This window comes from Euleptes europaea, chromosome 12 (assembly GCF_029931775.1).
Source record: "Euleptes europaea isolate rEulEur1 chromosome 12, rEulEur1.hap1, whole genome shotgun sequence".
NCBI classification, from domain to species: domain Eukaryota; kingdom Metazoa; phylum Chordata; class Lepidosauria; order Squamata; family Sphaerodactylidae; genus Euleptes; species Euleptes europaea.
Window position 1 is genome coordinate 7,454,243 of NC_079323.1, and position 14,376 is coordinate 7,468,618.

The window sequence follows — 14,376 nt, forward strand, 5'->3', positions numbered from 1 at the left end:
CTTTGCTTGATGACTGGTGATGATTCTGAGATGTAAATAACGCGTCAGAAATCCAATACCACAGGTTGAATTGTTTATTTGTTGAAAATCTCTACGCCACCTCTCCAATCTGGTGGAGGAAGCTCGCATCTCAAACAGAAAAAACGATTGAAACAAAGGACAGTAAAAACAATAAAAAAGCAAATCTTAACAGTAAGAAGAAAATAAAAAGCAAAATCAATTAAAAGTCCATAAAAACAAGGCGGGGTCATAGAAACACATAAAACAGAGCAGCCTAAAATGATCTTGATAAAACATCAATTTAGAACTAACAGTCAAGCAGCTAAAAAAGATGGAACCCCTTAGTTAAAAGCTTGAGTAAAGAGAAATGTTTTGGTTGGCTACCTAAAGGGGGATGGTGCTCCAAAGGCGATATGCCGCTACCAAATACACCACTACTATAGCATTTTAAAAATGTTTTTAGAACGATGTCTTTATTCGTTTTCTTGCATAAAGCAATCTGCAATTTAAAATCATAACAGAAAACAACAAAACTAAAGTTAAATCAAGTTGTAATTTTCACGTCAATATGGAAGATACTTTCACACGCATGGGATAATGCACTTTCAATGCGCTTTACCAATCCACTTGATCGTTTTACTTTACAGGAAAACCCACTTGCAACTGACTGCTAAAGTGCATTGAATGTGCATTGCCCAGAGTATCTGAAAGTAGCCTTACAGTCCATTCCTGAGCCTTGTGGCAGCTGGGGACACAGTAACCAAGGCGCTGTTGCCAGCATTAGTGCCTCTTATTCTCTGATAAGAGGCCAATTACGCTGGCAGCGGGGTCACGCCACCTCCAGACCAACTTAAGCCCCCCACCTCAGAAATGGGCTAAATTCTTCCAGCACCACGTCCAATTGTTTTTTAAATTATTATTTCCGAGGTAAATTCTGTTTCCTCACATTAAATTTACTTCTGTGTCACCAAATGAGTATTATACATTGCATGTACATTATATGCATAAATTGCATACATTGTGCATATAAATGCTGTATAAATTGCTTGGGAAAACCACACAGCATGCCTAGACAGTAAAAATGAAGGCTACAAAGTCCGGGGAAAAGAGAAAAAATAAGATGATGCCAAAATTATAACTGAATGCACGTGAAGCTGCCAAGCAGATGCTCTGCCCCTGAGCCACAGCCCCATCTCGCATTCTTAGATGAAATTAAATGGGAAATGGCCATTCATCCCTACTTCCATGCATGTCTAAGCTATCACCCAGTTTTGTCTAAAGGGGAGTTTTTGAGCCAAATTTGAAGATGCCTGCACAGGAGAATCCTCCATGGAATTTCCAGGGCCCCAAAAGAAGGTAGAACAAGACTAGTGCCACTTCTCCAGAGGGTTTAGCACATTCCCTAAGAAGAGCAATTTCCTACAGCAGTCTTGGGACAGGAAGATACCGTTCTTTTCAGACCACAGCCGATGATATCCTGTATACCCCTGATTAATGGCAGCTTCAGTTTAGGATTCGTGGCAATCAGGATCACAGAGTGTCCCGAGTTATACGCAGTGATCACGATAATAGACGTGACAGTAGTCCAAGGACTTGTTAACGTAGCCAGCGAGACCATCGCTACAAAGCTTGCGCTAAAGAAGATAGCAAAGGACAGCAGGGTTTTAACTGCTTTTATGAGAGCGTCCATCTGGTAGTCCTTGAGGCCTCCTGCATTCTGTCGCATCTTCTGAGCATGTTGAAGAAGGGAGCGAATCAGTACGACCGAAGAAGCTAGAACGATAATGAAAGACGGGGAATTACATACAATATATTTAACGCCTGAAAGTGTCTTACTGAGGCACCTCATGTTGCCGTTCCTCCGAACCACGCTTGTTTCATTGCAACAATGGCTGCATTTTGCTAAGCGGATGATAGGAAGGGAGATGAACAACGAGACCAGCACTGAACCTAGGAGCAACCTTGGAACCAGCCAGGAGATGTGCAGTTTCATTTTCACAAAGAACACGTGGGGGAGATTGACGAGCTTGATGCAGTAAAAGGCTGCGAGGCATGCGGTCATCCAGAAGGTCGTGGCGTTGATAAACTCCCAGAGGAAAACGACGGGTTCAGGTAAAATCTTGAAATTGTCGACGTCAATTAAGAACAAACAGTGAGTGCCCAATATCAGCCCGAGATAGAGAAGTCGGGTGAGACTCAGCGCAGTCAGGATCATGTCCGAGGGTGACATCCTTTTGCTTCGGATCCAATCGAGGCCATTGGCGAGGACAATGAATCCATTTCCCATCACCCCGATGACAACCATAGCGGCTAACACAACTAGACAAAAAATATCAAGTGGATCAAATTCCGGCATCCTCCCTGTCTTTGCGAGCGAACAGAAGCAGGTGGGAAACCTCCAGTGTTTTGCCCAGCAGGTGAAATGTGGCTCCTATACCAACCATCTCTCTTTTATCCAGGAGAGCTAGAAATTTTATATACTTTCACTGGAGAATTAAATATTAAATGCCAAGTATGCAACCTGCTTTTAACATTTGCATGCTCTTTTCCTTAGTGGTGTGTACCGACTGTCAGGTGTATTTGCACTCCGAAGAGCAGATTTTTCTACTACAGTCCTGATTACCAAGCAAATAAGACATACGTACATGCTGCTCAGTGGAAGAGCCTCTGCTTTGCATGCAGAAAGCCCCAAGTTCAATCCCCGGCATCTCCAATTAAAACGGCAAGGCAGTAGGTGATGTGGAAGACTTTCTCCTGAAACCCCGAAGAACTGAAGCCAGTTGGAGGAGACAGTACTGACCTTGATGGACCGATGGTCTGATTCAGCATAAGGCAGCATCAGGTGTGTTCAGTCTTTTAGGCAAGTTGTTTACAGCCATGTAGATTCAAAAGTAAAACCAAGAACATAAGCAACATTATACCTTTATTAGGGTTCTCAAAAGGTTGGGTGAATGACCCGGTGCTTGCACAGGGGATTACCTTTACTTTTAATCTAAAACCACCTGCCAAACATGTTTTGGTCCCCAGGCCTTCTTCAGTAATCTAATACAACATATTATGTGCACATAAATTTTCATTAACAAAGAGAACGATTCTGTATCAGCCTAGGTATGTATTATAAGCTGTATTCCAATTAGACTTTGTGCCTATGATACCAGAGTATTACTAAAATATGTTTTGAATTGTAAAAGCACACATCCAAGGAATGCATATAGATCACGATGGGTAGCCATGTTAGTCTGTCGGTAGCAGTAGAAGAAAAATGCAAGAGTCCAGTAGCCCCTTTAAGACTAACACATCTTTTGGCAGGGTATGCGCTTTCATAAGCCACACGTCACTTCTTCAGAGCTGTGGCTCACGAAAGCTCATACCCTGCCAGAAATCTTGTTAGTCTTGAAGGTGCTACTGGACTCTTGCTCTATCCAAGGAATGCAGTTTAAATATTTCTTTCTGGAACGGGCTGACGTTACATTCAAAGTGTGCATATCAGTATCAACCAAGTCAGACTTGATTGTTCCATTTGTTAATGACAGTTTCGGTGTGCACTTTGGGGGTCACGAAGGAATTGTCCTCCAGGCCAGATTGGCCGTGGATCCTGGAGGGTTTTTGCCTTCCTCTGGGCATCAGCAGGGGTCACTGGGGGAGTGCGGGGAGGTAGTTGTGAATTTCCTGCGTTGTGCAGGAGGTTGGACCAGATGACCCATGAGGTCGCTTCCAGCTCTAGGTTTCCATGTTTCTGAGTACCGGCCCTACTTAGGCCATTTCCACACATTCACTTACTGCATATTATCCTCGTGGTCAATCTGCGGGGTTTGGCTGTGTTTTCAAAAGTTCTGTCCACATTTTGCCTCTTTCACTGTTGCATACAGCTACCCTAGAATGTTTCTTCCCCTGTCTGCACTTTCCAGAGAAGGAACAATATGTTCCATGGAGGACTGTGACGTTGTGGATACTCCCCCCTTTGCCCCATTTTGTTTGTATCTGAGCACTCATTGCATTGTGATTAGTCTCCGCATCTATGTTCCTTTTTGGGGAGTTCCTCATCAGTCCGAGTCAAGCAAGCGAGAATTTTATTCATACTTTCATGAATAGAAACAGGATAGGGCCCTCCCCAGCTTAACCCCCCCCCCCAGGGCATGCATGCCGCTATGCTTCCCTCTTCCCCCCCGCCACCAACCTCGCCCCATGTGTGTAAAACATAAAAAAGAGAGACCGAAAGGGAAGAGAGGGCAAGCTGTTTGTTAGCTGTAAGCTAAAAGAAATAGTGGGTGGGTGGGAAGCTGGCTACTATTAGCTTTGCCCCCGGGAACGCCCCAGGAAAGCTCCCCACACGCCAGCACCGCATTTCTCTTCCCGGGATTTAGGTCCCGGAGAGACTGTGGCGTTGGAGGAGAGGTGTGCAGCTCTGTGGCGCCTAGGAGCCGGCGGAGCTGCCCCCGCTGCCAGCGTAAGTGCCTCTTATTCCGCCTCTCGACCACTTTCAGCCCCTCACCTCAATAATGGGCAGTTAGGCTTAATTCTTCCAGCACCATTTCCGATTTTTTTTTTTTTGGTAATTATTTCTGAGGTTGTTTCCTGAAATGAAATTTATTTCTGTGTCACCAAATCAATATTACACAATTAGGGTTGCCAGGTCCCTCTTCACCACCGGCGGAAGGTTTTGTGGGGTGGAGCCTGAAAAGGGCGGGGTTTGGGGGAGGGGAGGGACTTCAATGCCATAGAGTTTAATTGCCAAAGTCCCAGGTGAACTGATCTCTATCAGCTGGAGATCAGTAGTAATAGCAGATCTCCAGCTAGTACCTGGCATTTGGCAACCCTATATACAATTCACGTACATTGTATGCATAAATGGTATACATTGCACATATAAATGCTGTATTAATTGCCTGTGAAAACCATGCAGCATGCATATATAGTAAAAATGAAGGCTACAAAGTCGGGGGAAAGAGAAAAAATAAGATGATGCCAAAATTATAACTGAATACACATGAAGCTGCCTTATACTTAATGAGGCCATTAGTCCATCTAAGTCAATATTGTCTGCTCAGACTGGCCTCTGCTTTCCAGGGTCTCAGGCGGAGGTCTTTCACATCACCTACAACCTACAGGAGATGCTGGGGATTGAACCTGGGCCCTTCAGCATGCCAAGCAGATGCCTCACTCACAGCCTCTCCCCACATCTTAGATGAAATTAAATAGGAAATGGCCATTCATCCCTACTTTCATGCATCTCTAAGCTATCGTCCAGTTTTGTCTAGAGTGGAGTTTTTGAGCCAAATTTGTAGATGCCTGCACAGGAGAATCCTCCATGGAATTTCCAGGGCCTGTGAGCACTTGTCCCATGACAATCCCATAAACAACATCCGTAGACAAATAGTCCAAAAGAAGGTAGAACGAGACTAGTGTCACTTCTCCAGAGGGTTTAGCACATTCCCTAAGAAGAGCAATTTCCTACTGCAGTCTTGGGACAGGAAGATACCATTCTCCTCAGACCACAGCCGATGATATCCTGTAGACCCCTGATTAATGGCCGCTTCAGTTTAGGATTCGTGGCAATCAGAATCACAGAGTGTCCTGAGTTATACGCACTGATCACAATAATAGACGTGACGATAGTCCAAGGACTCATTAATGTAGCCAGCGAGACCATTGCTACAAAGCTTGCGCTGAAGAAGATAACCAAGGAGACCAGGGTTTTAATGGCTTTTATGAGAACGTCCATCCGGTAGTCCTTGAGGCCTCCTGCATTCTGTCGCATCTTCTGAGCATGTTGAAGAAGGGAGTGAATCAGTATGACCGAAGAAGATAGAACGATAATGAAAGACAGGGAATTGCCCACAACGTATATAATGCCCGGAAGTATCATACTGGGGCACCTCATGTTGCCGTTCCTCCGAACGACGCTCGTTTCATTGCAACAATAGTGGCATTTTGCTAAGCAGATGATAGGAAGGGAGATGATCAACGAGACCAGCACTGAACCTAGGAGTAACCTTGGAACCAGCCAGGAGATGCGCAGTTTTATTTTCACAAAGAAGACCTGGGGGAGATTGACGAGCTTAATGCAGTAAAAGGCTGCAAGGCATGTGGTCATCCAAAAGGTCGTGGCATTGATAAATCCACAGAGGAAAATGAGGGGTTCAGGTACCTTCTTGAAATTGTCGACGTCAATGAAGAACAAACAGTGAATGACCAATATCAGCCCGAGATAGAGAAGTCGGGACAGACTCAGCGCAGTCAGGATCATGTCCGAGGGTGACATCCTTTTGCTTCGGATCCAATCGAGGCCATTGGCGAGGACGATGAATCCATTTCCCATCACCCCGATGACAACCATAGCGGCTAACAAAACTAGACAAAAAATATCAAGTGGATCAAATTCCGGCATCCTCCCTGTCTTTGCGAGCGAACAGAAGCAGGTGGGAAACCTCCAGTGTTTTGCCCAGCAGGTGAAATGTGGCTCCTATACCAACTATCTCTCTTTTATCCAGGAGAGCTAGATATTTTATATTCTTTCACTGGAGAAGTAAATATTAAATGCCAAGTATGCAACCTGCTTTTAACATTTGCATGCTCTTTTCCTTAGTAGTGTGTACCGACTGTCAGGTGTATTTGCACTCCGAAGAGCAGATTTTTCTACTACAGCCCTGATTACCAAGCAAATAAGACATACGTACATGCGGCTCAGTGGAAGAGCCTCTGCTTTGCATGCAGAAAGCCCCAAGTTCAATCCCCGGCATCTCCAATTAAAAGGGCCAGGCAGTAGGTGATGTGGAAGACTTCCGCCTGAGACCCCAGAGACCTGAAGCCAGTTGGAGGAGACAGTACTGACCTTGATGGACCGATGGTCTGATTCAGCATAAGGCAGCATCAGGTGTGTTCAGTCTTTTAGGCGAGTTGTTTACAGCCATGTAGGTTCAAAAGTAAAAGCCAAAAACATAAGCAACATTATACCTTTATTAGGGTTCTCAAAAGGTTGGGTGAATGACCCGGTGCTTGCACAGGGGATTACCTTTACTTTTAATCTAAAACCTCCTGCCAAACTTGTTTCGGTCCTCAAGCCTTCTTCAGCAATCTAATACAACATATTATGCGCACATAAACTTTCATTAACAAAGAGAACGATTTTGTATCAGCCCGGGCATGTATTATAAGTTGTATTCCAAGGTCACTTATGCATGGTTGGTTTAGCCTCCTTCATTCCCTGTTTCAGCCAGGATCAAGTTTTTGAAAATGCACGTTAGAATCATAGAATCCTAGAGTTGGAAGGGACCACCAGGGTCATCTAGTCCAACCCCCTACACAATGCAGGAAACTAACAACTACCTCCCCCCACATCCCCAGTTACCTCATTCCTTTTCGGGGAAAACCCTCCCCCCGTTACCTCATTCCTTTTCGGCTCAACCCCGTTCCAACCTTAAACGAACTCGGCTTTTCCCATTGCTCTTCTTACCCGAATCAAACCGTCTTTCCTGGCTCGAACCAGATGGAAAGAGCGTGCATATGCCTGTCTCTGGTTGAGCTTCCCTCCCCCCCTTTCCAAACCCCTCTTCTGTTCTGTTTGCTGATAGCCATATAAGGGAAGCATAGAAGATTGGCATCTCTCACAGCCAATCACGAAGAAGTGTGTAAAGAGGCAGAGAGGGATTCTCTCTTTCTGAGAGAATGACAGGCTTTTTTAAAAGGAGGCTTGGATTTCGCCCGCCTCCCTCCCTCTTTCAAATGGCTCCGTTTTTTATTTTTTGTTCTTAAAATGCTTTTTTATGCGGCAGTTGGGTCTGGGGGGAAGGAAATGTTCTCTCACGAGGTGAGCCAATTACAGAGCAGCAATTAAAGGGGTGGGACTTGATTTGAACTTGGGAGACTGCTTTTCTATTCATGCCTCCATTAGCACAGGGCTTTATCCCTGATCATTCCAGCCAATGCATACAGTTTTACCCAACCGGGTTACTTTGATCCTGGCTGAAACAGGGAATGAAGGAGGCTAAACCGACCATGCATAAGTAACCCAAGTAGACTTTGTGCCTATGATACCAGAGCATTACTAAATATGTTTTGAATTGTAAAAGCACACATCCAAGGAATGCAGATAGATCATGATGGGTAGCCATATTAGTCTGTCGGTAGCAGCAGTAGAAAAAAGCAAGAGTCCGGGAGCTGTGGCTCACAAAACCTCATACTGTTGGAGGGAGGGCGACTCAGCATGCCTGGACATGTTACTCTTAAGTTTGTAGTTGCTGTTTCTTTAATGAGATGTTGCTGTTTGGCTGAACTTGGGGGCTGCACTCTAACTCCTCCTCCTTCTTTCTCAGCAGCCATTTTGTCTCTCTGCTCTTTCCACATGGTCTGCAAAGGAGGCAGACGTTTCTACAGGTCTCTCCTGCATAAACCATACAATCATACTTGCGCTCACATGACGCTGGATTAGCTAGCCACTTGTATAGGGACATGTATTCTTTAGATGAGGCTTTCTATCTTTTATCAACTGCAACAAGAATGTTAACAAACTGAACCTGAATAAATGTAAGTTCTACTTTTTCATTTGCAATTTATTTCTTGGGAAGACTGAATTTATTGCACTCAATATCTCGCTTCCATGACTGGGCAAACTCTGCTATATTAACCAAATATAAAATCCCAACACATACCCTGCCAGAAATCTTGTTAGTCTTGAAGGTGCTACTGGACTCTTGCTCTACCCAAGGAATGTGTGTGTGTGTAAAGTGCCGTCAAGTCGCAGCCGACTTATGGCGACCCCTTTTGGGGTTTTCATGGCAAGAGACTAACGGAGGTGGTTTGCCAGTGCCTTCCTCTGCACAGCAACCCTGGTATTCCTTGGTGGTCTCCCATCCAAATACTAACCAGGGCTGACCCTGCTTAGCTTGGAATACAGTTTAAATATTTCTTTCTGGAACGGGCTGACGTTACATTCAAAGTGTGCATATCAGTATCAACCAAGTCAGACTTGATTGTTCCATTTGTTAATGACAGTTTCGCTGTGCACTTTGGGGTCACGAAGGAATTTTCTTCCAGGTCAGATTGGCCATGGATCCTGGAGGGTTTTTGCCTTCCTCTGGGCATACAGCAGAGGTCACTGGGGGAGTGCGGGGAGGTAGTTGTGAATTTCCTGCGTTGTGCAGGAGGTTGGACCAGATGACCCATGAGGTCGCTTCCAGCTCTAGGTTTCTGAGTTTCTGAGTACCGGCCCTACTTAGGCCGTTTCCACACATTCACTTACTGCATATTATCCTCGTGGTCAATCTGCGAGGTTTGGCTGTGTTTTCAAAAGTTCTGTCCACATTTTGCCTCTTTCATCGTTGTATACGGCTACCCAAGAATGTTTTTTTTCCCTGTCCACACTTTCCAAAGAAGGAACAATATGTTCCGTGGTGGACCGTGATGTTGTGGATACTCCCCCCTTTGCCCCATTTTGTTTGAATCTGTGCACGCATTGCATTGTGATTGGTCTCCGCACCTATGTTCCTTTTTGGGGAGTTCCTCATCAGTCCAAGTCAAGCAAGTGAGAATTGTATTCATACTTTCATGAGCAGAAACAGGATAGGGCTCTCCCCAGCTTAACCCCCCCCCCAGGGCATGCATGCCGCCATGTTTCCCTCTCTCCCCCTCCAACCTGGCCCAGTGTGTGTAAAACATTTAAAAAAGAGAGACCAAGAGGGGAGTGAGGGTGGAGGGGAGTGCGCACACCTTTGGGCAAGCTGTTTGTTAGCTGTAAGCTAAAAGATATTGCGGGGAGGGGGGAAGAGGGGAGGTAAAGGCTCCCTAAATCGGGATGAGTATTGCACAAAACAACCCCTTCCAATTCCACCTTTCCACTCAGGCAGAGTGAAAAAGCACTCACTGCAGGGAGGGGGAAAAGAAAATTTGCAAAGCAGGGCAAACTGCACCCATGAGAGAGAAGTGGCAGCTGCATTTTCCCTCCATTTCGTCTGTGGCCAGCAAGAAAGGCCCTGATTCACACAATGGCATGAAAGACAATTGGGGGGGGGGAGTGAAGCTCCTCAAAAGAAAGCAAGCTCCTCATCCTGACACCAGAAATGAGTGTTCGTGTGTGTGTGTGTGTGTGTGTGTGTGTGTGTGTGTGTGTGTGTAGGGGGGGGTTCTTCAGCAATACAGGGTGGCGAGAAAAGAGGCATAACTAAAGGGAGCTCTGTGGCGGCCAAATGGCGGGCAAAGCAATGAGGGGGAGGGAAGAGAGACTGGGGGGATCCCGCGCTTTTATTACTCCCCTTTCCTCAGAGCAGCAGCTCCCTCCCGGCCCTGTGAGAGTGGCCACACAGAGCCCCACTCTCTCCTAATTGGGCCACTTTTCCTGGCCGGACCGCCACCGCCTCCATCCGCCATTATTCTTTGTTCGTTGCACGGGGCCGTGAGGAGACCGAGGGGAAGGTGAGGAAAGAGGGGAGGAGGAGGAGCGGCATCAGTGAGTTGGACTGATGTGTGTGTACACCTGTGGGAGAAGATGGTGAGCTTAAAAAAAGCTCCCCTGATCCTTAAAAGAAAGAGGGATGGATTCCCCCCAGTCAGGACAAGGTGGTGTGTATCCCCTCACCTCTTTCCAGCCCTACACACACATAATGATACATAAATCGATGCATAAATCAACGGGGAGGGTTATTCAAACTCTACATTATTTCTTTACTTCATTATTTCATTTGTTAGTCTTAATGAATTACATTTTTAAAAGTTAAGCGCTGGGAACTGTTGGGAAATGGCTGATGGAAGGAGAGGTGAGGAGCGGGGAGGAGAGGGGAGGGGAAACGGGACTGAGATGGGGGGAGAAACAAATGCCGTTCAATCCTGCACCTTGGGGCAAATTGTCTTGGAAACAGAGTAAAGAAATACATTGTTCTATAAGCGTTTGTTGATAACACGGACATTAAACAACCGCAAAGCGTTTCCAAGACCAAACAGAGGGAAAATGGTGCGGACACAAAAAGATAAGGCGTTTCATTAAACGTTACAAATAATTAGTGCGGAACTGGCCTTAGTTTCTGAAATCTAATGAGATCAGCCTAGCCTGGGCCATCCAGGTCAGGCCAACTTAAAAGGTCAATACTGTTAAATACAGAAATGTTATGGTACCTGGCATCCACATTTGAAACAATTCAACATTGTGATCAAAAGAATCTACCTTAGAGCCTAAAACATCGTCTTCATCCAGTGCTCCGACACTAGAAGCCAAAACCTGTGAGGAAAAGATGTGCTACTATGGCTTGCTCTGGCTGAACAAGGACTCAGACAGAAGTCTATCCCTTCCTACTTGAAATCCTTTTAACTAGAGTTAACCTGGGACCTCTGGTATGCAAACACACGACCTCCCGCAGAGTTACAGCCCTCCAATCTTCATGACCTTTCCCAATCTGCGAGACGCAGGTCAAGAAACAGAAGGCGGCCAACAACTCAAAGCCTCTGGGGGCTGATTTTCTTCTATTTTGTTTCCTTGGCTTAAAACGAGTTTCTCTAGCACTCCTGCTAAATTAGCACAGCTTTCCTGGCTACGTTTTTGCTTGCCGAGCGATGAGATTTCTCCCCCCCAAAAAAATAAAATTTAAAAAAAGCTTAGATAACAGCTTTCTCCTTGTACAGGATCCTCTCACCGATTCTCCCTGCAAAACACAGGAAAGCAATTTCGGCAAACACGGGAGAACGCTATGCAAAAACCCCAGCTGGCAATTTGTACACCGCGCCACAGATGAGATTTATGTAAATACCGTGTGCAAAACTACTCCGAAAACTCACTGATGAATTCCTTCTTCGATTTGCATCCTGAAGGCCAGCAACCGAATGCAATCTCTTGACATCTTTTCCAGAATGGCCCCCTTCCAAGCAGTGATTACTAGGGATGTGCAAAACCATGTTCTCAATTATTTTCATGGTTATTTCACATTTGGGAGGGGCCCTGGCTCAGTGGTAGAGCATCCGATTGGCATGCAGAAGGTCCCAGGTTCAATCCCCAGCATCTCCACTTAAAGGGACTAGGCAAGTAGGTGATGTGAAAGACGTCTGCCTGAGACCCTGGAGAGCCGCTGCTGGTCTGAGTAGACAATACTGACATTGATGGACCAAGGGTCTGATTCAGTAGAAGGCAGTTTCATGTGTTCATGTGAAGAAGAATGGACCATCAAGTTGCAACTGACTCCTGGGGACCCCCCAGAACCAAGGGGTTTTCAAGGCAAGAGTTGGGCAGAGATGGTTTTCCATTCCCTTCCTCTGCATAGCAACTCCAGTCTTCCTTGGGGGTCTTCCATCCAAGTACAGACTGTGGCCAGTCCTGCTTATATCTCAGTCTCTGAGGAGCGCAGGCTAAGCTGGGCTATTCAGGCTGTCCTTGGCGTAACGTTCCCCTTTTACGGCATACGACATCAGGCAAGAGTACTCACTTCTGGGTTCACTTTTAGGTTCATTCAACAGGGAAGAGCCACAACTCCAACAGCCACAACTCCAACAGCCCCAGCCATAGTTCACAGCAACAACAACTAAAAACTAGAACCCAGTAACAAGAGCTCCACCCTGTGGGACCTAACTAACTCCATAGATAACGGGGGAGGAGCAGACTGTACCATTATACACACATATCACATTGAATATACCACACAAGGGACATTTATTCACAAAAGCAAATCTGTAATTTTCACCAGCGTAGGATTTTCTTAATGATGAATTCACAGGTCAGTTCACAGTCCAACAGGAGTGTGCATGGTCCATACTCAAAGCGTTGACCAGCTTGTTATTGCACAGTGTGGGGCCAGAGTGGTGTAGTGGTTAAGAGCGGTGGACTCTAATCTGGAGAACCGGGTTTCATTCCCTGCTCCTCCACATGAGCGGTGGACTCTAATCTGGAGAACCGGGTTGGTTTCCCCACTCCTCCACACGAAACCTGTTGGGTGACCTTGGGCCAGTCACAGTTTTCTCCGAACTCTCTCAGCCCCACCTGCCTGTTGTGGGGAGGGGAAGGGGGGTGATTGTAAGCTGCATTGTGACTCCTTAAAGGTAGAGAAAAGCCGGGTATAAAAACCAGCTCTTCTTCTTCTAGTGCTGGATAGTTGCTTTCGTAGCCATTTACGCATGGGAGGATTTGCCTTGGATTTGCCGCTCTCTGGATTTTTCCAATCCAAATTCTCAAAACTCTTCATGGGGTCTTATTTTTGATTGTTGAGAATTCGGATGGGGAAAATGTGCATCTAGAGAGCAGCAAATCCAAGGCAAAACCTGCCATGCATAAATGTCCACTGTTTCCCATTAAAGTGCTGATCAACCTGCTATTGCACTTAGTTATTCTCCATGCTGACATCATTACTCTTGTGCATGATTCGGGACAGCTGCCTATTATCATATCCTATCCAACCACTGACTGGGCTATTTCACATTATCCCTGTTCTGCCTGGCTTACTGTTATACATGATTCTGTATTTCTATTTATTATTGTTTCTCCACAAAATGTCAACAAGACAGCCCATGTGTACGGTTATTGGTGAGCTGACCAACCTGGTTATTGCACCAACTGCTGGATTGTTGCTTATTGTTGTTTCCCATCAAAGTGCTGACAAAACTACTACTGATCATTGTTCTCCATCAGAATGCTCCATCACCTGCTATTGTACTTATTTATTCTCTTTGCAGACCTATTGTGCATCTTGCAAGACTGATCCTTGAAAGAGTGAACTATTTGCATACTATGTGCCATTGGCTTAAAATTTTGACACCTTGCACAACAATGTTGGATGGGTCTATGATAATTGCCAAGAAACGTGCGACCCTGTTCGGCATGCTTAACCATTCTGGGGGGGGGGGTCTCAATACCATTTGAGAACCAGTGACCTGAGATGGGGATCCCCAGTGCGGTGCCCACGGGCATCATGGAGCCCACCAACACCTTTCTGCTGCCTATAAAGCTTTTTTTAGATCGTGAGTGGGGCCAGGTGGGGCTTTTGCCCAGCAAAGCTTCTAACTAGCTGTGCAGATTTTTAAAAATGTTGCTTTGGCAGCACCTGCCACTGCAACACAAGATTCTTCACTGTGTGACGGGAGGTAAACTGCGGGGACTATTTTGCAGTTGGCTCCACTTCCCATGGCAGCCTTTTGTGGCAGCCATTTTGTGGCTGTGCCCACCACACTGTGTCAGAATTCCAAAGGTGCCAGCCGGCTCAAAAAAGTTGGGGATCCCTAGGGTTGCCAACCTCCAGGTGGTGGCCGGAGATCTCCCACTATTACAATTGATCTGCAGGCGACAGAGATCAGTTCCCCTGGAGAAAATGGCCACTTTTGCATTTGGAATCTATAGCATTGAAGTCCCTCCCTTCTCCATACCCCCCCTCCTCAAACCCCACCCTCCTCAGACTCCAAAATCTCCAGGTA

The 14,376-nt window shown here is 45.9% G+C and overlaps 2 protein-coding genes across 2 annotated transcripts in view; both read right to left on the bottom strand.

Moving 5' to 3' along the window:
- Window positions 1–2,305, bottom strand: part of LOC130485619 (taste receptor type 2 member 4-like) — a 61,387-nt gene extending 59,082 nt beyond the window's left edge. Inside the window, exon 1 of the mRNA XM_056858837.1 lies at window positions 1,448–2,305. Coding sequence (XP_056714815.1) covers window positions 1,448–2,305 — 858 coding nt within the window. The remainder of the gene's footprint in view (window positions 1–1,447) is intronic.
- A 3,129-nt stretch (window positions 2,306–5,434) lies between these two features.
- Window positions 5,435–6,337, bottom strand: LOC130485620 (taste receptor type 2 member 4-like). The gene has a single exon (XM_056858838.1). It carries the CDS (start codon window positions 6,335–6,337, stop codon window positions 5,435–5,437), a length of 903 nt encoding a protein of 300 aa, XP_056714816.1.
- Between the last annotated feature and the right edge of the window lie 8,039 nt (window positions 6,338–14,376).